At 45.7% G+C, this 23,410-nt stretch overlaps 6 protein-coding genes across 6 annotated transcripts; 1 reads left to right on the top strand and 5 right to left on the bottom strand.

Moving 5' to 3' along the window:
• Positions 1–1,514: 1,514 nt before the first annotated feature.
• On the bottom strand, positions 1,515–5,682 carry AO090020000014 (DNA repair protein SMC6; the record flags this gene model as incomplete). The annotated part of the gene is given in 14 exon segments (XM_023238191.1): positions 1,515–1,563; positions 1,616–1,713; positions 1,784–1,832; positions 1,885–2,024; positions 2,080–2,238; positions 2,319–2,421; positions 2,474–3,130; positions 3,186–3,488; positions 3,510–3,583; positions 3,656–4,219; positions 4,270–4,497; positions 4,516–5,071; positions 5,102–5,532; positions 5,584–5,682. The coding sequence occupies 14 exon segments, from the start codon at positions 5,680–5,682 to the stop codon at positions 1,515–1,517; spliced, it is 3,510 nt and encodes a 1,169-aa protein (XP_023092668.1).
• An 839-nt stretch (positions 5,683–6,521) lies between these two features.
• AO090020000015 (M20 family dipeptidase) lies at positions 6,522–8,251 on the bottom strand (the record flags this gene model as incomplete). The annotated part of the gene is made up of 5 exons (XM_001824346.3): positions 6,522–6,708; positions 6,765–7,882; positions 7,943–8,010; positions 8,068–8,099; positions 8,220–8,251. The coding sequence occupies 5 exons, from the start codon at positions 8,249–8,251 to the stop codon at positions 6,522–6,524; spliced, it is 1,437 nt and encodes a 478-aa protein (XP_001824398.1).
• Positions 8,252–8,806: 555 nt separating this feature from the next.
• Positions 8,807–9,409, bottom strand: AO090020000016 (mitochondrial 54S ribosomal protein mL58; the record flags this gene model as incomplete). Its single annotated transcript, XM_001824347.3, has 1 exon — positions 8,807–9,409. The coding sequence occupies one exon, from the start codon at positions 9,407–9,409 to the stop codon at positions 8,807–8,809; it is 603 nt and encodes a 200-aa protein (XP_001824399.1).
• A 2,307-nt stretch (positions 9,410–11,716) lies between these two features.
• AO090020000019 (cystathionine gamma-synthase) lies at positions 11,717–13,486 on the bottom strand (the record flags this gene model as incomplete). The annotated part of the gene is made up of 4 exons (XM_001824348.3): positions 11,717–11,836; positions 11,907–11,949; positions 12,010–12,193; positions 12,250–13,486. The coding sequence occupies 4 exons, from the start codon at positions 13,484–13,486 to the stop codon at positions 11,717–11,719; spliced, it is 1,584 nt and encodes a 527-aa protein (XP_001824400.3).
• Positions 13,487–15,065: 1,579 nt separating this feature from the next.
• AO090020000020 (rRNA-processing protein UTP22) lies at positions 15,066–18,398 on the top strand (the record flags this gene model as incomplete). The annotated part of the gene is made up of 1 exon (XM_001824349.3): positions 15,066–18,398. The coding sequence occupies one exon, from the start codon at positions 15,066–15,068 to the stop codon at positions 18,396–18,398; it is 3,333 nt and encodes a 1,110-aa protein (XP_001824401.3).
• A 204-nt stretch (positions 18,399–18,602) lies between these two features.
• On the bottom strand, positions 18,603–22,534 carry AO090020000021 (putative nuclear envelope pore membrane protein; the record flags this gene model as incomplete). Its single annotated transcript, XM_023238190.1, has 4 exons — positions 18,603–18,801; positions 18,865–21,840; positions 21,893–22,041; positions 22,094–22,534. The coding sequence occupies 4 exons, from the start codon at positions 22,532–22,534 to the stop codon at positions 18,603–18,605; spliced, it is 3,765 nt and encodes a 1,254-aa protein (XP_023092669.1).
• Between the last annotated feature and the right edge of the window lie 876 nt (positions 22,535–23,410).

Here is a 23,410-nt window from a genome sequence, read left to right as displayed (position 1 = left end):
GGTAGGGTATTCAGAAAAGAGCACAGTGGACAGACAATATCGGGTGTCTTTGCGTCTGGATTGTGTGGGATATTGCTTGTAAGTGCCAAGGTAAAGTTGGCTGTGAGTGGCCTAAGTTGAGCTGTAAAGGAGAGGCACTGGTTGGTGTAAATTAGAGGCACCAATCAAGACAGGTGAAATAGCACCGAGCTCCCCAAGACCTCAAGCAGAATATTGACTGTTGTGAGAGTCGTGTCTGTGGTATTTCACGGATAAGAAAGATGAGCAACCTGTAGTGCGAAGAACGTTGAAGGTAGAAGATTATGAGTGAAAACTTATGTGGTGAGTGGGCAGTACTGTGTAGCCTCGCCGCCTTTACTGACCTCTAGCCCTGGAGTAGTACGGCTAAGCAGGCCAAACTTCAATGAGCTCAGTAATTTTTTACCACTGTTACCAGTACCATAAAGTTACAACTCGAAATGACGCCGCTTTTAGGTAAATTACACCCCACGTGACAGGGTTAACCGGTAAAATGTGAATGTGACGGCCCTAGAGCTATTCTGCTATATCCTATTCAGCGGTTGACATGAGTACAGAAATATGGCTGAAGCTGAAGAATTGGGTGCGTGACTCATAGCACAAGGGCTATGCCTTTCATGCCATGTGACAGTATTCATATACAGTAGTCAGCTACTAAATCTATAACTCTTATATCCCGGCAACATGCTCCTGCCAGTCTATGCAGACCCATTATATCGCTTTAGTACGCTGTCGGCTGTGTTAGATGATAAAGCACTCTACCTAGCAGGATAGTTTGGCAACTGCTGCATCCTTCCACCATGGCGCAAGTGTTTCCAACCCTATGCGATAAAATGACCCCAACATCTAACGATGGAAATGCCACCAATATATCCTAAATCAGTTTCGGGGTTATTTAATTTCATGAACGAACAGGGAAGCGTGTGGGTTCAAGTGCTTTTCTTAATTACCGATTGACTGTGTTCCTCAGTGATGCTAGACTATCAGGAGAGCTATAGCTGCCCACTAAGCTCTCTTTTAGTTCCTTGCCCAGGTCCTGGCTGTTGGACGCACACCGCCCCGCTTTTGAGATGAAGGGTCATTCAGAACACCTCCAAAGCAAGGAGCTTGTTTTTAGTACTAGTCCTTCAGTTGATCCGCACCAATTGAATCAATCAAACGAAAGAGCCAGACTCTCACACATATAGTCTACGTTTTGCTAATCCATCTTTCTCAATAATCTAGCTGCATGCTTATTACCTTTGATACAGTCTCTTGTTCTTCTTCTTTCTCCTTTGCCCGCCGGAGGGTACGTAGGTTTAGGTAGGGGTGGGGGGAGGGTATAGTATATGGCGGAAAATATCGAGCTTTATGTGGAGTTGAGATCACCTTGAGGCATTTCTTGTCCAAATAATGAGACATTCTTCGTAGACACCAGCCCATGTGGAATGTTTTGTTAAGTGATTGAATGCTCTGTACAAAAAAAATTGTACCAATTTCTGTTTACTGGCGAAATACTAATCTCGTTTGTCCTCGTTCAGGTTCTGCCAATCTAGAGGGAAGGCACTTGTCAGTTGCAATGCTGATAACTATATCTTGTCTTGATCCTTATACTCACTCCTTCACACGAACATCAGGGGCTAAGCTAATCTCCGCCCTAGAGCCAGGTGTGATTAGTATAAATTGCACACCTACTGACCGCCGAGCGGCCAGCATCTGTTAATTATTCAGTTAGCAAACACAGTGCAACGGAACTTTGAAAAAAAGAGAGAAGGAAGAGACGTACAAGCATATCAATTGCCATCTTCCTGTTAATGTGGTCCATGTACACGTCACTATTGGGCGAATGTTAGGGACAGTTAATGCGCCTGATGATCACTAACTTACAATTCATCTAAGCAGCGGACAGGAGATCCCATAGCCTCCCAAAGTGCCAATAGAAGACAAACTTGAGAAAAAGACTTTTCACCACCAGAAAGTGTCTTTGCACCCCGTCCAGTGCTATCCTTTGTTATATCAGGTTCGACCTAGAAAGTTGTATCAGATTCTGTCAGAGGATAAGAACTGCATCATGTAACTTACTTGTAAATCCAGCAGCTTGCTCTCATGGTCAGTCAGAAGTCGACCACGGAAACTTCTCTCGCTTAGTAAGTACGTGAATTGTGCCTTGGCCCGAGATGAAATGTGAGACCTGAAAATTACCCAACGCTTCTTGCGATGTTTGAGTGTTTCAATGAGAATCTGCAGATACAGTCAACAGACTTGAGTCCCTTGTACAGGGCAAAAACATAAAAGAGAAGAGGGGAAAGGTGAAAACGTACACCCGCAAGTAACCTAAATTCCTCCACTTGCTTCAGGGCCCGGTCATAGGCTGCGGATGCTTTGGCGGCTTCAGCGGCGATTTCATCGCGAGATGCGCCCAATCTAGTAATTAGTTAGTTGAATGATCCATGGCACCGTGTTTGAAGTATCTGACTGTTGGTTATAGCGTTGTATATCCCTATTAAGCCTGTCCAGTTTTTTGTCCAAACTAGCAGCAGTCTCACCTTCCGGAATTGGAACCCGAGGTGAGACTAGACTGGCTTTCTCGCTGAAGTCGATAACACGTGCAGAAACCTCCTCTCTTTTTTCATTTATCCTTTCTTTTTCTCGTCTGATATCGTCTAGTCGTTCAACCGCAATATTTTTATCGTTAATGATCTTTCGGCGTTTGTCTTGCGCCCGGAGTACCTCACTCTGAGTTATATGGAGCTCTTCCGTCGACGCAGCTATATCGGCATCCTTAGAAGCGAGTTGCTGCTTAATGGCTTTAAGCCCCTTCATCATAGCTTCCATGGCCTCCATACTGTCTTTCAATGACCCTTCGTTGATGCGTTTTTCTTCCTCAGCCTCCTGGAGCGTGGCTCGCAGCACGTCAAGATGGTCATCTTCCACACGTTCTTTGTCGAGTACATCTGTGAGCTCTTCCACATGGTCTTCCTTCCTTTGCAGTATGACTCGTAACTCATTTGTACTCTTCCCATGCCTCACACGAGCCTGCTTGCAGCCCTCCAAGCGAGACCGAGCAGATCGGAATCGCTCTTCCTGATCGCTGAGCTTACGCCTGAGGTCCGCCACTACATCACGTTGGACCCTGCGGGAGTAAATGTCAGTGGATAAGCGAGGTATTGGACACATCTAGGAATCACCTTATTTGGGAAGCTAGGTCGGATTTCATTCGTGGGCTGCCACTGTATGCAGGAACCGGAGCCTGGCTTGGCTCTCCCGCACGGTTGTAAGATAGATGAATGCCCCGCCGCCTGTCCGTTTGGTCAATACAGTAACACCGCTTCACATTCCTAGGTTTCTGTCCATCAAAGAGTACTGAAGACGCTTCTTCTAGCTTCTCGATTAAAAGCATTTGCTCAATACCATGGTTAATGATCAATTGTCGACGGACGAGTTCGTTGTCAATCTGCAAATTCGAGTATATCAACCTAATGTAGCTGGCTCTGTGAATCAAAGGCACCTACCTGAAGCACCCGTAAAGCCGTATCAAACTTATGATCAGGCTCGTGTTCTGATGTATCAATATACCCATCATTTCCTATAAAGATTGGGCATATGCTTCCAGCATTGTTAAAGAGGCAGGGTCTGTAAAACTACGGGCAGTGGGAACATACCAGTTGACATTGCGCATAATACGGGAAAGAATCTCCATGTCTCTCTTAGATGTTACAACGAAGCTGTTCAATGTCGTGCCAAATGAGTTCTCTAGGATAGATGACCATTCTGGTTTCAGCAAGGTCACATGGCGACCAATGGGACCGACAGGCTTTTCGGTGAAGCCCTCTTCTTGTTGAATGGTCCTCAGGAGAGACGGCATTTTGTCGTGGAACCCCGTGTTTTTGGGTCCGCCTTCTTTGCTTAGGCTCCATAAAAGTTTCTCAGCTTGCTCAACGTCGGCCTTCGTTCTGTTAAGTGGCACCGCCAATGATTCAACTTCTTTTCCAGCCACTTCCAAGTCTCGGTATAGGCGATCCGCATTGCGTTGGTGTTCCACGTACTGTGTGCTGGCATGCGCAGCTTCTACCTTTGCTCGCTCGAGTTGTTCCTGTTTCCTAGTATAACTGCCGCCGCTTAGGTTAACCAGACGTTGATTTTCCTCTTCAATCTTTTGTTGCGTTTCGTTTATCCTAGCTTCTGCTGCTTTTAAATAATCTCGTATCTGACGTTGCTGTGCCTGCAATGACCATCAGTAAAAGGCCCGGATTTTCTATAGTGAAATATTACCTGCAAATCATGACGCTCAGTCATTTGTTCGTCCCACCTAGCTGTAATTTCCACCTTCTCACTTTGTGCTTGCTCGAGTTTAGTAGTACCTTGTCTAACGCATTCGGCAGCGGCTTCGGTTTCCTCCTCAGCTACTCGTATAGCAGCGTCAAAGCTGCCCAGCCCAGCTTCAGCTGTTGCAATCTTCTCATCGACCTTAGCTAGTTCAATCTCTAAGGAGCTTCTCATCTACGGTTCATCAGAAACGCCGGCTTGCAAACCCATAATGTCTGGGCTTCTTACTCTTTCCTGTTCTTCGACCTGAGCCCAAGCCATCTGGCTCCGGACATTTCTGACCCTGTTCCTCAGGGATTCGTGTTGATCAGACATGTCCAATTTCTGGTTTGCTGCAACTTTGCGGTGTTTTAATATCATAATATCCTGCTCTCGCCCCCTAAGCTTCTCCTCAATCTGATCAGCAGATTCTTCGATCAATCGGTAGTCCTGATCAAGCTGCTCCAATTGAACACCCTTCACAAAGAATTTGTATTTCTCAGCAGGACTTGAGCTGCTCAAAAATTGGCGGGCCATGTCTTGTGAGAGAACATTCATCGGGTTGTCAAATTGTAATGTGAAAAAGTCAATGATAGCATCCAATTCGGCTTTCTTGGTGGAAACTATACGCCCGTTCTCTGCCTTGATTTTGAAGCCACTTGTTCCAGCTTTCGTAAAATGGCGTTCAATTACAATGGACTTTCCATAATCATCCGGCATATAGGCACCGTCTCCTTGATTTTTGATGCGCACAACGATGGTTGCACTCCTACAAAACATCAATTAGTAAGTATGTGACCAGTATAGTGATAAACGCACGTACTCTTTGCCTTCTTTGATGAAACTCTTAAGACTCTGACCGCGATTTGTAGCTGATGCTTTGCCACCCAGACAAAGAGTTATAGCTGTTAGCACTGCGCTCTTGCCGCTGCCATTCTTCCCGACTATAAAGTTAATCAATGGTCCCAGTTCGACATAGAAGTGGTCATGACACATAAAGTTGTAGCATTCAACACGCTCAAGAATGCCATGTTCAGCAGGAACGTTGGGTTCGTCGCCAGCGAAAGAGTACTTCTCCTGGATTAATTGCGTTGCACGTAATTCCAGCTCGTCCTCATCATATTCTAAAGCCTGGGTGATAGAATGATGAATTCTTCCTTCACTCTCACTGTCGCTTACTCCAGTGCCTTCGTACGAAGCTGGTGATTTGGACGTGCGAATACGTTTGCGCTTCCGGTGTGTGTTAGTTTGTATAAGAGACGAGGCACGAAGAAAACACACCAAATGACAAGCGCTGGACGATGAGCTTAACCTGTTATCGTCTCCTTCATCCCATTCACCCTGCTCCAAGGGTCTCTGCGGGCGCTTTAACGATGACATCGGTGGAATGCGACCGGGTCATACAAATGAACAGTAATTATTCATACTAGAAGTAACAATAATGGCAACAAAAGTGAATCAAGAGCCACTACACAGGATCTAGCGGCCTTCCGATCAAGGTCAAATAAAAACCCATTGGATGCGAATGTAGGTTATACTTACCCTATACTCTGATAAGCTTGAAACGCGTATTGAGTCGCGTGAATGACCCGAATTGGGTTTTCGTGATAGCTTACTCTGCGTAATATGGATCGTGTACTCCGTACTCCGTACACTGTGTTGTATCCATTAAAGTGGGGGTCAGCAAGACCTCGATACGGAGCAATTACAGGAGACGGTAATTTGAGAGTCGGTAATTCCATCTGCCAATGCCGAGCTCTCACCGCCTTAAGGCCTGTAGGTACAGAAGTACTTACTCCGTACATCAAATGATCAATACACGATATTCTACAAGCATACTCCAAGTTCCATATCCCCTAGAACAACTTACTAAACACTAGTCAGTGAGTGGTCATCTTCCATAGATATACTGGGTACCTAGTAAGATGCTTTGGTGACGTCTCGGGTTGTTTAGGGAATGTCTTAGAGAAGATGCTTGACGAAGGTACTATATCTATACTCCGTAGCTCATCAGGGGCGGAGAGCGAGTAAAAAAAGTGGAAGAATCTTTGTACAGTACATCGAAATATTCATATCACTTTAAATTTTCCTCTTTTATGATTCGCTTCACGGGCTATTGACATAATGAACAGTGAAACAAAACCACATATTGAAGTATAGACGCTATGATCAATAATAGTTGACTGAGTCGTTTATAAGAAAGAGCTGCTGAATTACAACTATGCCGCCACCATGGGCTCTTCTGCAACATAGTGGAGATAAGCACCAAGCAATTTTACCCCCTCGATGTAGTTCCTCTTATCAAGCTTCTCGTTGATAGAATGGGCAGCATCAGTTGAGCTACCCATCGGCAAAAGCAAAACGTTCTTGCCTGTCGCTTGCTCGAAGCTCAGGGTGACAGGAATGCTGTTTGCGTTAGCTTTAGTCATGGTGTAGCCTCGAGAACTTGCTAGAAAACATACCTGCCACCTTCACGTGTCATATCTGGCTCAACACCAAATACCTGCTTCACCGCCTTGCCTGCGGCAGTGAAGTTCCAGTGTTTTGGACTAGCAACCCACCATTTTCCATCATGCTGCAGCCACACATCCAAAGTATTTTTGCTGTTCAGCTTCGCAAATTCTGCCTTTATGTAATCAAAGACGAGTTTATTCACATCTTCGCTTTCCATGTTGGGAACAGTCCGAATCGAGAATTTACCAATGACCTTCGCCGGTATAACTGTTTTGGCGCCAGGCGCCGAATATGCGCCTTCGATGCCATGAAGGGACAAAGATGGATACCTCCATCTAGCCATGAGCGTTCTTTCTTTCGTTGGGTGAATGCTGGTTTTGCTTCCCAGGGATTGATGGAGGTCGTCCATTGTGTAGCTGATATTGGGATAGAGGGCTTTTTCTTCCTCTGTCAATGGCTCAACAAGGTCCATGATGCCGGGTATCAAGATGTTGCCATGAGTATCGACAAGTTTAGACATCACATGGACCAAATCTGTCATAGGCTCATGGGCAGACCCACCGAAAACTCCGCTATGAAGATCCTGAGCGGGCCCTGTGACACCGACAGAGTAATAGTTGCAGCCTCGCAGGCCATAGGTAAGGCAGGGTTTCTCTGTTCCAAGCCAATAATTATCTGATATGCAGACGGCATCCGCATCCTTGAAAAAGCCTTTGCTCTCAGCTTGAATAAATTCCTCCAACCCTTCCGAGCCATACTCCTCCATGCCCTCAAAGCAGCAAAGAAGGTTGACTGGCAGCTCAACACCAGCTTTCCTGTGGGCTTCGATCACGTTCAACCATCCCAAGACGGGACCTTTGTCGTCTGTACTTCCACGGCCGTACATCCTTCCTTGGTTGTCAACCGTCAATTGAAAAGGCTCGGTGGCCCATCCGTCTTCCTTCAATGCTGGCTGGACATCATAATGGCCGTAAACCAGTATGGTTCGCTTGTTTTTATCATTGCCATACCGAGCGATGACAACTGGGGGTAGGTCAAGGTGTTCCTTCCCAGGTTGTTTTCCCAGCGGCCTTTGATGCACCTCAGCGCCAAGAGCCTCCAACTCCGAGGCCAGAAACTGAGCCATCTTTATAAGGAAAGGTTATGGGTCAATTCCATTCATAAGGGGTAATAGAGCCTCACGTACTCTGAAAACGTCTTTTCTGTTCTCATCCTGTGCAGAAACAGAAGGGATCGCAACAGCCTTTCGCAGACCTTGAGTTCTGTCAGCGTGCTGTATGTGTAGATAGAAAAAGGTAGCACTCGACTTACGCTCGATGAAAGATTCGGCAAGGCCGTCAACCCTAGACAGATGAGGCACCAGGCCTTTAACTTATGTCCATTCTTTGGGGACTGAAGAAGGATGATAATGGAGAAAGAGAGAGAGACAACAAAACAATAGAGAATCAACGAAGGAAACTTACTGTTTGAAAAATGGTTCCAGCTGTGGTGCCATTTTTTTATCACTGATATGTCCGTAAAAAGAGCGGCGACAGGATAAGTAAGGCGTCCCTAAGAATGGGAGATATGGTGTCCAATATTTTTTAGTGGAAACCGAGGAAGATAAACTAGGCTTATATTCCCTCAGTGACGTTGCGACGCGACGGAGGAGGGGCATTTGGGTGCGTGCGGAAGAAAATCGAAGTGACACGATTTGCTGGTTGGGAGGGGACGTTTACCTAACAATTTAATAATTGAAGCGCTAAAAGGCACCACGCGACCTCTATGCCGCAGATAAGCGACGCTGTACTATCTCGTATCACTAGTAGATACGGAGTACTCCGTACCTAAGGAAGAATTATTGGAACCCGATGAGGTTGTAACATAGTGGATACAATATGGAATCCAATACAGTAACGCTAGAGCTAGAATACAAGTTTTGATACAGCATATGTGAGCTTCCCATAGGCCATGGACAAGAGATACAGCAAGCGTCGAATCAATTTGACTCTCCGAGCAACCAAAGCAAGATCAACTGGCTAGAGCTAGATCAAGATGGAACGCTCCTCCCTCATTCATCTCTTCCCCAGGATTCTTTTCGCAATTGTCGGTCTTCTCTGGCCATCCGACGTTTTGTACCCCATCTTGATTGTACCGCTTCCAAGACTTGTTTCTGTATTTCTTTCTTTTGTGGGCCAGCTTCACATACCATAGCAATGAACATTGGAGAGCAGTCAAAGCGCTTAGCCAGTTTCCAACGGCTCCAAGTCATCGGGTCGCTTAATCGCAGTCTGCGGATCTCCTCTATGTCTGAAGGATTCAAATGATATCTCTTCTCCACGGATGTTTTGAAAACAGAGGGTAGTTGAGCAGAATTTCCATTGTTCATGGAAGCGCCACGAAGGGTTCTCCGAACATCATCGAGAGGGAGGAATTTCGTGGGTGTATGGTATACCGAGGGGGCGCTCGAAGGCGGGTTGTGAATGATTTGATCATGAAATTGGGTGGACGAAACACCAAACGACGCATCTGGTTTGACACGTAGGCGTTGTTTCGTCCGCCTATACGAGGATTGATGCCGGCGTGTTTGCAAAGTGATCGACGGACACGAAGACGGAACAAATGACGGCAGGGCTAGAAACGGCCGTTTGGGGGCAGTAAGACAAGTTGCCATTTTCTTTTCACTTCCTATCTAGGACTTCGGATTTGTTGAAGTTATGCTAAAAGAGCCCTAGATCACCGGTGTCGGTTGATTTCAATCCAGGATAAACTGGAACCACGGAGAACGAGTGTTAGCAACTAAGTTTTAGATGAAGAACGTCATGGGTGAGCATAATAGGTGGAATTGCCTGAGAACATACTGTCGCTAGTTAAATCTATAGCATTAGTTTCTAGTCGCGTTGAAGCCAGGTTCGGACGGCCTTCCCAAGGGATAAACACTTTTGGAGATTCGAACATTAACTTTTTCCTCTAAGCAGTAAGTCCCGTGACGAGGGTTGATCTGGATTAGTATAGCCTAGCCTAATTGAGTAGTAACTTACGAGATGGATATTCATGTAGCGTAATTACGAGACGTTTCAGTCAGGTACTCTACCACTGCTAAAGCCAATAACACAAGGCAATGAAGTATGTCTGGAGTACATCAACATAGTTGTTTGTATTATACTGTACTCCGTACGTCCCATGAAAATATTACCGGGGAGTATGTACTGTATGTACTGGCAGCAAGGAGTACATATGCATAAAGTCCGACCTAGGTATCAATATACCGTGTATATATAGAGTATATAAGTTGTACTCCATATATGACCAGAAATAAAGTTCATTCTCAAGGTGGTGTCATTAGAAAGCCTTTGACTTGACATAAGGCGACGAACCCAATGTACGCAGGGGCGTCTGTTGGCGTCTTGATTGGAATTCAAGTAACTTTGATTCTAGGCCAGTTCATTGAGGCTATCTTTTGGGTCATCATTGAATTAAACCCCAACGTGAACATCAGGTGAATAATTATTAGGTATCTAGTCGAATCATCTTCTTTCTTGTAATAGGCTCTACATGGCTCAGCTATTGTTATAGACTATTAGTAAACGATAACTTCAGATATACCTTTACTACTCACACCAATTATCTTTTTTACTCCTTCCCTAAAACATATATATATATATTGGAATGGCTCCCCTCGGTTGCTTAATTCTCAGAGCATACCCCAGTAACTCCACAACCTGCTTTTCTAACAGGTAGCCAGGATGTGTCGTTGTGCGTGTGCGTGGAGCCGTATAGACAGATCATGGGAGTCCATTCTAACAATTAATGCAATGCAAAGAGGACTTGCAGAATCCTCTCAATCAGCTACTAAGGTATTCACGCTGTTCGGATGTCTTAATGCTTACTTCGGCAAATCCGTGAGTGAACTTTATGGCTTCGGACCATGGATGTTTCGCGTACGAGATCCGAAAAACTAACAAGCCAGTTTGATAGCCATATCATCGACCGTGAGCTAATCTAGGATGAGTTACTCTGAATTTCAAACGAGGAAAGAAGTACAAACCGACATAGGCTCTATGCAGCTGTGTTGGAACCGCAGGCGTATAATAACGGATGATGCAGGTCAAGTACTGGTAGTCGCCTTTGACTCTCCAGTGACTCCCGCTGTTGCTTTTGTCGACGGGAAACTTTGAATTATGTAGGCTGCAATGTGAACAAGCAGCTTTTAGAAAAATCGAAGCTACCAAATATCAATCTCGGCGGTGGGTTCAACTTAGAAACATTGTGATAGCTGCCCGCGGAAACTGGTAATAAGAAATCGGTTGCGTAAGATAGTCCAGGTATCAATCAAGTGTGGTCGATGACATTGGTTGTAAAGATAGGATCTTTACGTAGTGTCATTATACTGGGCTTTACGGTCCTAAATACTCTCTCTATGTATATTATACATATATAACGAAGGGGGTTAGCTATCTATCTATTTAACTACCTATACGCAGAACGATCTCCTCGCGTAGCGTTCAGGGATCAAGACCTAACGTCAACCTACTTAATATATCGATTTCTCGCAGATAGCTTCATTATCACTAGATCAGGTCCATTGTCCTTCTCACGCTAGTTGCCCAATCAACCCAAGATAGTTTTATGTACATTGACCTCGTGGGGACTATGTGAAGTGTAGGTGTTCCTCCTTAAACCAGGCAAAATGAAACATGGATAAACGTACGCAAAGAGGGTTTAAGATGCAGTCCCAGTGGATTGACTATTATCTACTAGCATGCTAGGAATGATGCTAGTAAACGTCTTTCAAACATGACGTCCTTGTCCTGGCTGCGAACTCAGTGCCTTAGGCATTGCATGTTTCCATTTCGGTCGAAAGTGACAGGACCACTGACCCCCTTTCTCATTGGATTTACCTGAAGCATTATTCATGCCTTACCGAGAGCTTAGTAATTGCAGCTTGGAAGGATACTGGTAGTGAGTTATTGCCCCCTCTCTACGTCTTGACCTTTGCCACGGCCTCCAATGCCCGCTGAAACCGATAGCGGAGATCAGACACATCCTCCAAGCCAACGCTTATCCTTACTAGGTCAAATTCTACACCAAAAGAGCTTGCCTAGGTAGGAGTATTAGAGATGGACGGGGAGACAATAGGGAGGAGAACTGAAAGAATGACATCGACATACCCAACCTAACTCACCGTAGTGGGCTAATAAAGTGTAGGGAGAACTGAGTTTTCAGGTTAACACAATTTCCTCCAGGCTGAAGAATTCGTGCGCTACTACTAACCTCAAAGTAAAATTGGTACCGAGACTGGGGCCCTTGAGGACTTCCAGGTGATCAAAGAAAGCAACAGCTTGGGCGGTTGAGTAGAAAGTAACTGAGAAAAGACCCCCATAGCCACCGTTGGAGTGGCGAAAGGCTTCGTATAAGGGTCTTGAAGGGTTGCATTTGGGGTAGAAGACGTTTTTCACTATATCCCAAGTCAGACGCATGCTATTAAAACTGGAAAGATGGAAGAACACATACCAAGTGATGAGCCCTTCAACATTTCTGTAATCTCTTCGGTGGTGCTATTGATCTTCTCGATCCTTGACACAAAATCACGGCTATTCCTCTCCAAGAAAATTGCGTCTTCAGCCCAAAGATTATCCTCATAGTCGCGGGCAAAAGTGTCTTTGAGAGATGAATAGTAGCGTCCATGTGGATTGAGCACAGCACTACCCCCCATGACATTACTGTCTCCGCTGAAGATCTTTGTTAGACTGCTGACCACAATATCGGCATATGGCAGCACATTGATGTTGAGGAAATTCCCCACGGTCTCGTCCACAACCACTGCAAAATCGTATTTATCTGAGAGAGAACGGATGCGTTTGAGATCTGGGGACTTCAGCAATGGATTGCCAGGGAACTCGGTGAAGACTGCGAGGAATTTTTCCCCAGAGTCTAACCGCGCCTCTAAGTCGTCTATGTCCTCGGACGAGCCATTTCCATAGAATAAACAACCGGGCCCCCATTTCTCAAGAGTTTTCAGCGTGTCAATGTAAGGAAAACCAAAACATATGCTTTTCATGGCTCCCCTAGCGGCTAACAACATCTGATGGGAGTTGAAAATCGAGCTCATACCAGTGGGGAAAAGGAACACATCAGATTCTGTTAACCCTGCTACTCTTCCCTCCCCAGACGTCTTTTTGAGGGCCTCAATCAATTCCACATCCGCTTTTAGGACACCTGCTATACGTCTGCGCACAGCTCTTTTTGCTTGGTCTGCTAGGGAGGTGTTCAAATTCCGGCCAAAACGCTCCTCGATAAATTGGATATGTTCTCGCCCATCCCGTACACCGTCCGTGACCATCGGCGAGTCTGTCGGTGAGGGATGTATCCCACCTGCCCGAAAAGAACCATTTACCGTGTCTTTTCCCTGGTATCTTCGCGGACCTTTACATATCCGCTGGGCTACAGTTTCTGTCATAGTGGATTGCTTTTCCACAAGGAACCCGTCCCTCAATGCACTGTGACAAAATTCACCTCGACGGCTTGATACACCGTTGCCCGTATGCTGCCATACTTGCTTCGCGATTGATCCAAGTTCTTTTGGATATATCACACTTGACAAAAACGAAGTGATGTTTGCTGACTCGGCTTTTGTACGTGGAGAAGGGACAAAATCTACAACCCGCACGCTATGCGAGTCGTCTGCAGATGATTTTGACAAGATAAATGAACGACAAATATGCGCAGTTTTGGCGGAAGGAAACAACATGGCAGACTCTGTGTTGGGATTTCCGTAGCATTGCACGATCTCTTTCGCAAGTTCTTGAATCGTCGGGTGCACGAAGAATCGAGGATAACCGCATTGCATCTTACTCATAACCCACGGCTCTCCTTCTTCATAACCGACATTTGCTTTCCATGTTGGAAGCGATACACTGACTGCCTTTGCTTCTATCAGTCATATGAGACATTTTGTGCGTAGGTCTAGGCATCGTGGAAGGGTTATTTCATTCATGAATACTCATGATGGAGTACTTGACTTTTAAGAACGGCAGAGGCTAGCCGGGGTAGGGGAAAGGCCGCGGGGTCAAACATACATGGTCAGTATTAGGAGGTACAGGGCCCCCGATGTCCTGAAGCATTATGAGCGCGGAGATTGATCGAAGATTTAAGGGGTAAAAAGTCTTTCTCAGACGATTAAGGCCACTGTGACGAGAAGGAAACAACGGGACGATATGAGAAACAGATGTCAAGAATGTTTCATGGCCACGGAAGCCTTCTGGTATGAATCACTACTACTAGTAGGTACCCACCCCACGAGCGACTTCGGCGATGTCTAAAAGAAGCTGGCCAATGATATCCCTTTCTGATGGACCATCTCTTGTCCTCTAGAGAACTGGTTGATTTCTCGTAGGAGAAGCTCACCGCCTGAATAGTACAATTTTACAAATATAGATAGTTACATATAAGAGATACCAACCTAAGTACCTGGTTATACTTTTTATTCAAGCTTTCAATTTTTAGTATTAGTATATACTAGTAATAAGGATTTAACACAAACATTCAGGGATGTCTATAGTAACCTAAGGCATACAAGTTGATATACCGAAAATAGGATAGAAATACCTGTACTCCGTACTGGAGAGCGGTACATCCTCATATGTTCACTGGTATCTCTGTATTAGTACACCTACCTTGATATTTGATAAATAAAATGCACTAGTGTAAGTTTGAAAATGCCATACCTGCTGCAGAGTTAGTAATAAATATGATTAGTTTAAAGCTGTAAGATGCTGACCTAAAGCAAATGTTGTTTAGCCTTAAGCATCAAAATTATCTTTCAAATTTACATTAGCGTACATACGCAAAAATAGAGGGGTGTGTTCCGTAACACCCGCCTACCGCCCGCCTATATAGGTTTTTTTACCAGTAGAATGGAATCTCTCTATATCCTATTATCTGTTCAAATGCCTACTTTTTATACAATATTTTTTACTATAGAAAATATATTTTAGGTGGTAACATTGATACATGAGCCACTATTGCGAGATGTTCCAAATTTCAATTACCCCAACTGTATGGTGATTAAGTTTCATATCACATGATCATGTATCGGAGCTCGATGCGTATTGTACCTTGCCGTTATCATTCCAGGGAAAAAAAAAGGAAAAGAAAAAGAGAAAAAAAAAAAGAACTAAAACTTACACACTATATCACAGACACTCAGTTAGTTTCGCTTTCTTTATCCGCAAACACTGGAAGCATATCCTCTTCCTTCTTCTTTTCCTCCCCCTCTCTAGATAGTCCGCTTTATATCGTTCACACATTCCCATTTTGTATCTTTCAGCATGTCGGCTCATACAGCGAAGAGGAGAAAGCTCAGCCCATCTCCGCAAATAACACAGAGAGCCGGGCAATCAAATGCTTCAAACTTGAATGGTCTCTTAAAGATGGCTAGGAATGAGTCTTCAAGTATGGACGGTTTGATAAGACGCAAAAAGAGTGATCGCTCTGCGGAGCTTGCGTTGGCTAGCGGTGTCTACAAGTCTAATCTCTTCAAGTTGCAGTTAGACGAACTTCTCACTGAATCAAGACCAAACTACGACAAGCATGTGTCAAAGCTTCAGGATACTCTTCATAGGCTGAAGGAAGTCATCGATAACATTCCCGAAAGACCCCCGAAACCAGCTGTTGAAGCCGAGAAGGAATTCCGCAGCACACATGGCATTCTCGTTCCATACCCCGAGCCACGTCCAGGGAAAGATACAAAGTACACTGTGTCATATAGCAAGCCAACGAATGTTAATGTGGTAGGGAGTTTTGTTCTTAGGACAGGGGTCAGAGCTTCTGAGCCTTACACAGTCGATTTGGCAGTGACGATGCCGAGCAGCGTTTTCCAGGAGAAGGATTATGTCAATTATCGGTTCTTCCACAAGAGGGCATACTATATCGCATGCCTTGCTGCTGGAATTAAAGATGTTGAAAATCTGGACTTTGATATCAAGTTTGCACAGCAGGATGGAGATAGTCTTCGCCCGCTTATTCTTCTAGAACCTACTGACTCGGCTAAGAATGGATCTCAATCCATGAGATCGCAGATCCGCATTTTCACCGCGATTGAAGACACTTTGTTTCCCATTGTTCGTACTCTTCCTATGAAGAATAACGTGCGTCAAGGTTCACCCGACCAGCCCGAACCTCGTGCGCCGACTCCTTTTTACAATGCAGCTCTTCGTTCCGAAGCTACAGTGGCACCCTTTCACAAACTCCTGCACTCGACAGCCCAAATATGTGATTCTTTTAGGGATGCTTGTATTCTTGGACGGATATGGCTCCGTCAGCGCGGATTCGGATCTTCTTTCCAACAAGGCGGGTTTGGAGGATTCGAGTGGACCGTTTTGATGTCTCTTTTATTTGAAGGAGGTGGCTTCAACGGCAAGCCAATACTTCTAAAATCGTACAGTAGCTACCAGCTATTCAAAGGGACCATTCAGTTTCTTGCAGGAAGGAATTTGCTAACTCCGCTCCTACTTTTCGCCTCTGATATTTCTTCCCCTACCGGCACGCCTATGGTGTACGATGGGAAAAGAGGGTTGAACATACTTTACAAAATGTCGCCGTGGTCCTATTCACTCCTTCGTCATGAAGCAAATATTACTCTCAGGATATTGAACGAGTCTCGTGATGATAACTTCGACAAAGTCTTCATTTATAAAGTGAACGAACCTATGCTTAGGTTTGATCGACTCATCACACTGCCAATTTCTGAGTCAGGCACTGTTCTTCGAACCATTCATAATCACAATGCCATTTATGAGGTTCTCAAGAAAGCATTGGGCGACAGAGTGAATCTTATTTACCTGTTCAGCCATGGCGCCGAACCTTGGTCTGTGGAAAGAAAATTCTCGCGCAAAGCAGCGAGTGCAGCCATTCATGTTGGGCTCAACTTGAATCCTGAAAATGCTATGCGAGTCGTTGATCATGGCCCATTCGCCGAACAGAAAGAAGAAGCTGAAACTTTTCGGTCTTTCTGGGGGGAAAAGGCCGAGTTAAGACGTTTCAGAGACGGTACTATTCGAGAGAGCTTAGTCTGGTCTGACCAGCCGCCCTCTCCCTCTATAGTATATCAACTTTTGGTGTACATCCTCCGTCGTCATTTCAATTATGAAGAAGATGAGATCGGTTATATCGGCGACGAATTCGATGAAAAACTGCGCAATAGCGGGAATGGAATATTCTTGTATTCCAACCCTGCATTCCAGTTGGTCACTGATGCTTTTAACTCTTTGGAGAGGTCTTTTCAAAGAATGGATGAAGTGCCGTTGACTGTTAGGCAGCTGGCTTTGGCTAGCCCCCTTAGTCGATACTCCGCTCTTCGTGTCCAGAGTGCTTCTGGCCTCATTCGCGATCCGGTGGATATTGTTCTCCAGTTCGAAAGTTCCTCGAGGTGGCCGGATGATTTAGTGGCTATCCAGATGACAAAAGTGGCATTCTTAATTAAGATAGGTGACTCCTTGGTGTCATCTGCAGCCGCTTCGTCATGTAAAGTTGGCCTAGAGAACGAATCAAACCGGACGCTAAACAACGCTTTTTTGGACATATCCCACACGTCAGGAGTGATCTTCCGGCTAAGGATTCATCATGATCGGGAGCAGTTATTGCTGGAACGCCAGCTGAAGGAGAAAGGGGCGAGCCTGCAAGTAAAGCAAGAAGCTGCATACACCCTATCGGCGTATAAGCGACTTTTCATCCAATCTCCTCGTCTGACCCAAGCAATTCGTACCCTATGCACCAGGTTTCCCTTATTGTCACCTACAATCCGACTCGTCAAACATTGGTTTAACTGTCATCTGTTTACTGGCCATGTCAATGAAGAAGTAATCGAGTTGGTGGTGGCTCGGGTTTTCACTCAACCATACCCCTGGGATACTCCTTCAAGTGTTATGGTCGGCTTTCTAAGGACTCTCCATTTCCTTTCGCGCTGGGACTGGCAGCAAGATCCATTAATTGTCGATTTGTGCGGAGAGCTTGATCAGGATACTATCAAAGCAGTACGTACTCGCTTTTCGGGATGGCGAAGCATCGACCCTGCAATGAATACTGTTGCTTTGTTTGTGGCTTCCGACATAGATCCCGACGGAGTAACCTGGACACATTACGAAATGCCTCCGAAGGTAGTCGCAGCTCGGATGTCTATGTTGGCGAAGGGGGCTGTAAAGTTGGTACGGGAAAATGGGCCTACCCTTGATGTTTCCGACTTATTCCATACATCGTTGGCACCTTATGATTTCATTATCAATTTGCGCTTGAAAAGCTTGCATGATCGACCAACGTCATTATTAAAGTACAAGAACTTGAATGAGCTCGATAATAAAGCCCAAACAGCTCAACTCAAAGTTGTGAAGTCCTTTGTCCGCGATTTGCAGGCTTGTTTCAGCCCAAATATCCTCTTCTTCCATGGTGATGAACATTGTGATGTGCTTGCAGGGCTCTGGAACCCACAGACAACCAAACCGAAGAACTGGAGCCTGAAATTGACATACTCGTCATCCCCATCGATATTGGATGGTACTAAAAAAGAAGATGGCGAAGTTATGATCAATCGGGATGCTATCCTCAACGAAATATCGAGGTTAGGACATGGTCTAGTCGATAGCATCGAAGTTTTTGGCACGGAGTAGAGCTCTTATAAATTGTCGGTATATTCTCATGTGTACAATATTAAGAGCGTCTTTGCAATGCAAGCATTTGAGATCTAAACAAGCAGGGGCGAGGTGAACAACACGCGTGAACGTACAAAAGGGTGAAACAAGCGTAAAACATGGAAAGGAGACGAACGCCAGTAGCATATAATTTTACACCACGTATCATTCTTTGTTTTTAACCTATGGCACAGTTGGTTTTTCGGACTTCTCTAGATGTGTCTGAGATGAAACCGAGCAAAACTTGTCCTTAATCGCCACAACCTCGTAAGTTCCTTCGTCCGAGGTTTTAATGGTCTTGAAATGTTCGTAAGAAATGTCATGCTTAATGTCAAGTATTTCCGCCCTCTTCCCCCTTCGGGCGATTGAGCTACGGATATATCTAAAAGACAATTAGTACTCAAATGTTTAGTGGTGGGTAAGAAAGGGAAGAGAGAAAACGCACGTGAACTCAAATGGAGGCGTCCCCCAGAATTCAAAGTGAAGCTCGGCTTCTCCACCTTCGTGTATATCAACAACAGAGGTCTGGCCTCTGCTGATTCTAACACTTGGCATCTCGTGGATGGTTTTGGTTACGTTTTTGTGCGCTTTGCATTTGCCACTGGCACCATCGCTTACGGCGGTGATGGTGAATACACCAGGTCTCTCTGCGATGCGACGGAAATTCGTCGTCCGGGAAGTAGCTTTTCTAGCAACCCCATCAAATGTATAGAATACCTCAAATGGTGCATGCCCTGAAAGTGAGAAAGAAAGCCGCTCACCAACGCAATAGTCGGCCTTGGATTCGAGAGGGATTACGGTAGGCACGTCGGAGACTGCAACCCTCACGGATGAGGCATCATTTTCGGTGGCCCGCTGGCATCCACGTGCGTCTCTGACCTTGTGAATGCTGACAACATGCTGGCCTAGGTCTAGATGACGCCGTGGTATGGGAAGCATGTGTCTATTTGAAACGATATTTGAGATTGACACAAGTTCCGGCTTTGCTTTCGAATGATGTTTTATGGATATTTCAAGGGAGAAAGGCGGGACGCCATCCAAAGTGATGGGAATCAATTCTTCGCCGCTGACATCCTCCTTGCAGAAACCGTAGATTCGGCCAGGAGCATCAAATCGCGCCGATGGTAAAGGGTTCACCTTCTGTGTCACAACCACCGGGTTGCTTCTGGGGTCATGGTCGTAGAGATTGTCACCGATTTCCGTAAACGTGTACGTGTACAGTCCAGCCTCCGAGGTATCCATTTCCATGGAAGCCGCATGAAGAACTGTCCTCAGATTCTGCAGTCGAACAGATGGCGAACCACGAGTAGTCTTGCGTTGTTGTTCGTATTTAATACTGTATGGCGGACTACCTGACAATCGAAGCTCGAGATTGTCATTTTCTCCTTGGCAAACATCGCGCTTCTCTTTGTGCCCGCCTGCTCTTACAGGAGAACCGTCCACAGCAGTAATACGCGGGCGAGGTATCCAGGAAACCTCGAATATCTTAGCGGCTTGGTCAACAGATCCAGGACAGGAAGCATCAGTCACTTCGAGGAGTTCATAACGCCCCTCGTGTCCCACAGTCAAAGCGCTATTCTCCTGCCATAACGTCTTCTCAACGACTAGAGAATCGTGGCTTGTTTTGTACTTCAAAGTCCATGGTCGCTCACCACTCAATCTGAGGGGAATATCGACTTTAGAGCCCTGTAAGGCCGAATATTTCCTACTTTTCTCGATCTCCCCAAAAGATACATGTGGCGGTTTTGGTCGAGCGTCGATCTGGATACTATCCTTCAGAATTCGTTTGCAGTTTGACCGGTCTTTGACACTCGTTAAAACAAGGTTGTATTCACCGCCACTGACGAGCTTTTCGGTCACGATGCTTGACACCTCATTCTCTGTTTCCAAAACGTACTTGGTTTTCTTGCCATTATGAACAAGTTCGTACTGCAAAGTCCATGGCGCTTCACCAAGCAAGGCTACATCAACAGACACAGGCTCACCGAAGCAAGCCTTCCGCACCTCTCTAGGCCCAAGGAAATGAGCAGAAGCAGGAGGTTTAACGTGTTGCTCTAGAACGGGGGCCTTGTCTTTGAGAGGTCGTGGAGCGTACACTGTGTCTGCAATATCTAGGAAACGATAGCGGTACAAGCCCGCTTCAGAAGGAGTGAGGTCCAGCTGAGTCCGCAACCCCTCAATCAACTGGGTCTTGGTCTCAATGCCTTTGGAATGTTCAACGACGTACCGAAGCCGGAACGGTGGGGATCCAGTGAAGTCTAAATCGACCAACAAGCCGACCGGGTTGTTTGCGCATTTGTCAAAAATCTTTTCATATCTGACTGCCAGCTCAGGTTCGGGAGGGTTATGCAGATAACAGGACGATGGTTCCAGAATCTCGCCTGAGCAAAATTGACTAGAAATAGCATCCAAAACGTACCATCCTGGATCTTTTATCTGAGGTTTTTGGCCCAGATTCTTCAAAGACAGTTCTCGGACTCTACCAGGCATATTGCCAGCAGTCTCTTGATTGTTGTTGAAAGAATATACGATAGAAAAAGGCCCATCTTTGTCATACCCTTGACCCGACTGGTGAAACTTGACGGGCAGATCCACACTGTCCCCTCGTGCAACTTCTATGAAATGCTGATCATTGCATCCAGACAAAGATAAACGGGGCCTTTCATGGACAGAGAATTGATGCCACTGGGACAAGAATTTTGTAGGCAGTCGATCGACCTCATTAAAAAATGCTGTATAATTGGCAACGTTGCCACAGCCGTCATGTACTTCTTCAATAGCATAAAGCCACTCCCCACCGATGTTCAGTGACTCATTCAACGGTACTTCAATATTTTGGCTCTGGGCCCAAGCAACGTCCGGCTCTTGCGAATTGAAAAGGGTACCAATATTCCTCTGGCCTAGTAACGGTGACCGTAAGTAATCTGGTTGGATGTTTTGAAAAGAGAAGCCCCGGTCACGACGATTCACTTGTCTGCTGTATTTGATCTTCAGCGGCGGTGTGCCCTCGACCGTCAGGACCAAATTAGACAACTCGCCTCTACACTTATGGGTGTGGGAGCTTTTAATCGATGCCCGAGGACATGATACAACAAGTGCATCAGACCTTCGCATACGAACGTCAAGATTGGACTCATCTACTACCCTTTGGAGACGGTATATACCCGGCCGCCGAATAGGAAGTAGAAGGTCAAGGTGCAAATCAGTGCCAGAGCCCTGATTTTTCTTGCCTGCTTGACGTTTCATCTGTTTCAGCTGCTTCGAGGATATCGTTATCGTTTCATTGCCGCCGCTAGTAAAATCCAAGCGGAATAACTCTATCAAGATAGGGTCTGTCTGGTTAATTCGAATGGGCAGATTGATAGTGGTCTTCTCTGAATCTATACAGAGAGGTGTCTGGTCTGGGTTCAACACAGCAGATCTAAGATCATTAATACTTTGGGCCAAATAGCAAGGATTTGTGGGAATCGCACCCTTCAGGCAGTATATGAACTATTTGTTTTCCCAGTATGAGTGATGCATTATGAATGATATCACCTGGCTTAACACTCCGTTCTGAGATCGACAACTCTCTATCGTAGGCCAGTTTGACTATTCCTGATACCCAGGCACCAACTGGGATCTAGTCAAAGTTAGTAAGCCTAGCCATTTGTTAGGGGGAAGCCTCCACATACCGGGATGCGAAACATGAGGAATACATTGCCAACTACGTGTATCAGGAAAATCGCAAGGGTTGTAGGAAAAGCCCATTCTAGCCAGGGTATGCGCAAGGCCTGAAGTCCAAAAAGGAACACTCCATCAATACAAGCCCACTTCAGAAATAACCAGGTCGCATCTAAATCATCCGAAGCTTTCCAAGATTCATACAGCCGCCAGGCGTTGAGCGCGACATAAAAAGCCACTATATAGAGTCGTTGCGATGGCGCATCTATCAGCTCAACTGGGATAAGTGGCAAACTTGCATCTCGGGCTGTCGGCAACGCCTCTGAGGGAGACTGTCGGAGTCCTGCATCGCGCTGTTTAGATCTGGATGGGGAGGTGTAGAAGGCTCGCGATTTCTGCGACGTTTGGGGCGTCTGAGGGAAAGCAGACCGAAGTCGGGGAGTGTCATTCATGGCATGCTGTGATCGCGGGGCACCCACGGTCTACTGATATCACCTATACAATCAGTTAGCATACCTGTGAATGCACAACCAACTAACTTTCTATTATAGGTCCAAGCGTCGATACAAGCGTACCTCCAGTAGAAAAGAGGTCCTCTCTCTTAGCCGGTCTGGGAAGGCCAGGTCCTTGCACTTTTGTGATACCTTGTGTTAGGTACAGATTCCGTACAAAGACCTTCTTTTACCCGTCACCACCCACTGAAATTCGATGTCGAACCCGACTTGAAGCGCTAAGTCGGCTAAAGCGCAAATAAGAAGAGAAAGAAGAAGGAAGGAAGGAAAAAATGTCACTGTGCAAGAACGACAGTCCGGCAATATTCTTTCAACGCGTGGAGTCGCGTCCGAGGTAGCTTCAGCCAATGGGGGTACGGAACCAACGGTATGGGCGGTCAGGCCTACATATAGGTAGTTTAGTACACTAAAACTAAGGTAGGATCAAACGCTAGCCTCCCGTCTGGAGTACTTGACGACTTTAAGCTGTCAGCTATAGACGCATGTTGTCCTCGGCGGTGTTAAGTTTCACAAGCACCATTTTCCCTTTCTTTTCTTTTTCTTATTTTATTGGCGCCACTGGTTGTTGGCTTATCTCGTCGTGTCCTTTAGCTATCTAGTCGTCTTGATCCCTTCATAACCTAAGTTCTCTCCTTACTAACCGCCCCTCTTATATGACGGCGGGCAGTATAGAAACGCTTCTTTTACGATAACCTAGCCTAGCTAATGGTAATATATCTAGCATATTCCAGACCCCCGCACTTCATTTTTGGATTGCATCTACGACCTTTCGAATCTTTACATATCAATACTCTCTAGGACATTGTGAAAACGGAG

Source organism: Aspergillus oryzae, chromosome 6, assembly GCF_000184455.2.
Source record: "Aspergillus oryzae RIB40 DNA, chromosome 6".
In the NCBI taxonomy this organism is placed as follows: Eukaryota; Fungi; Ascomycota; class Eurotiomycetes; order Eurotiales; family Aspergillaceae; genus Aspergillus; species Aspergillus oryzae.
The sequence above is the reverse complement of the archived record's forward strand: the minus strand, read 5'-3'. Positions and strand labels throughout refer to the sequence as shown.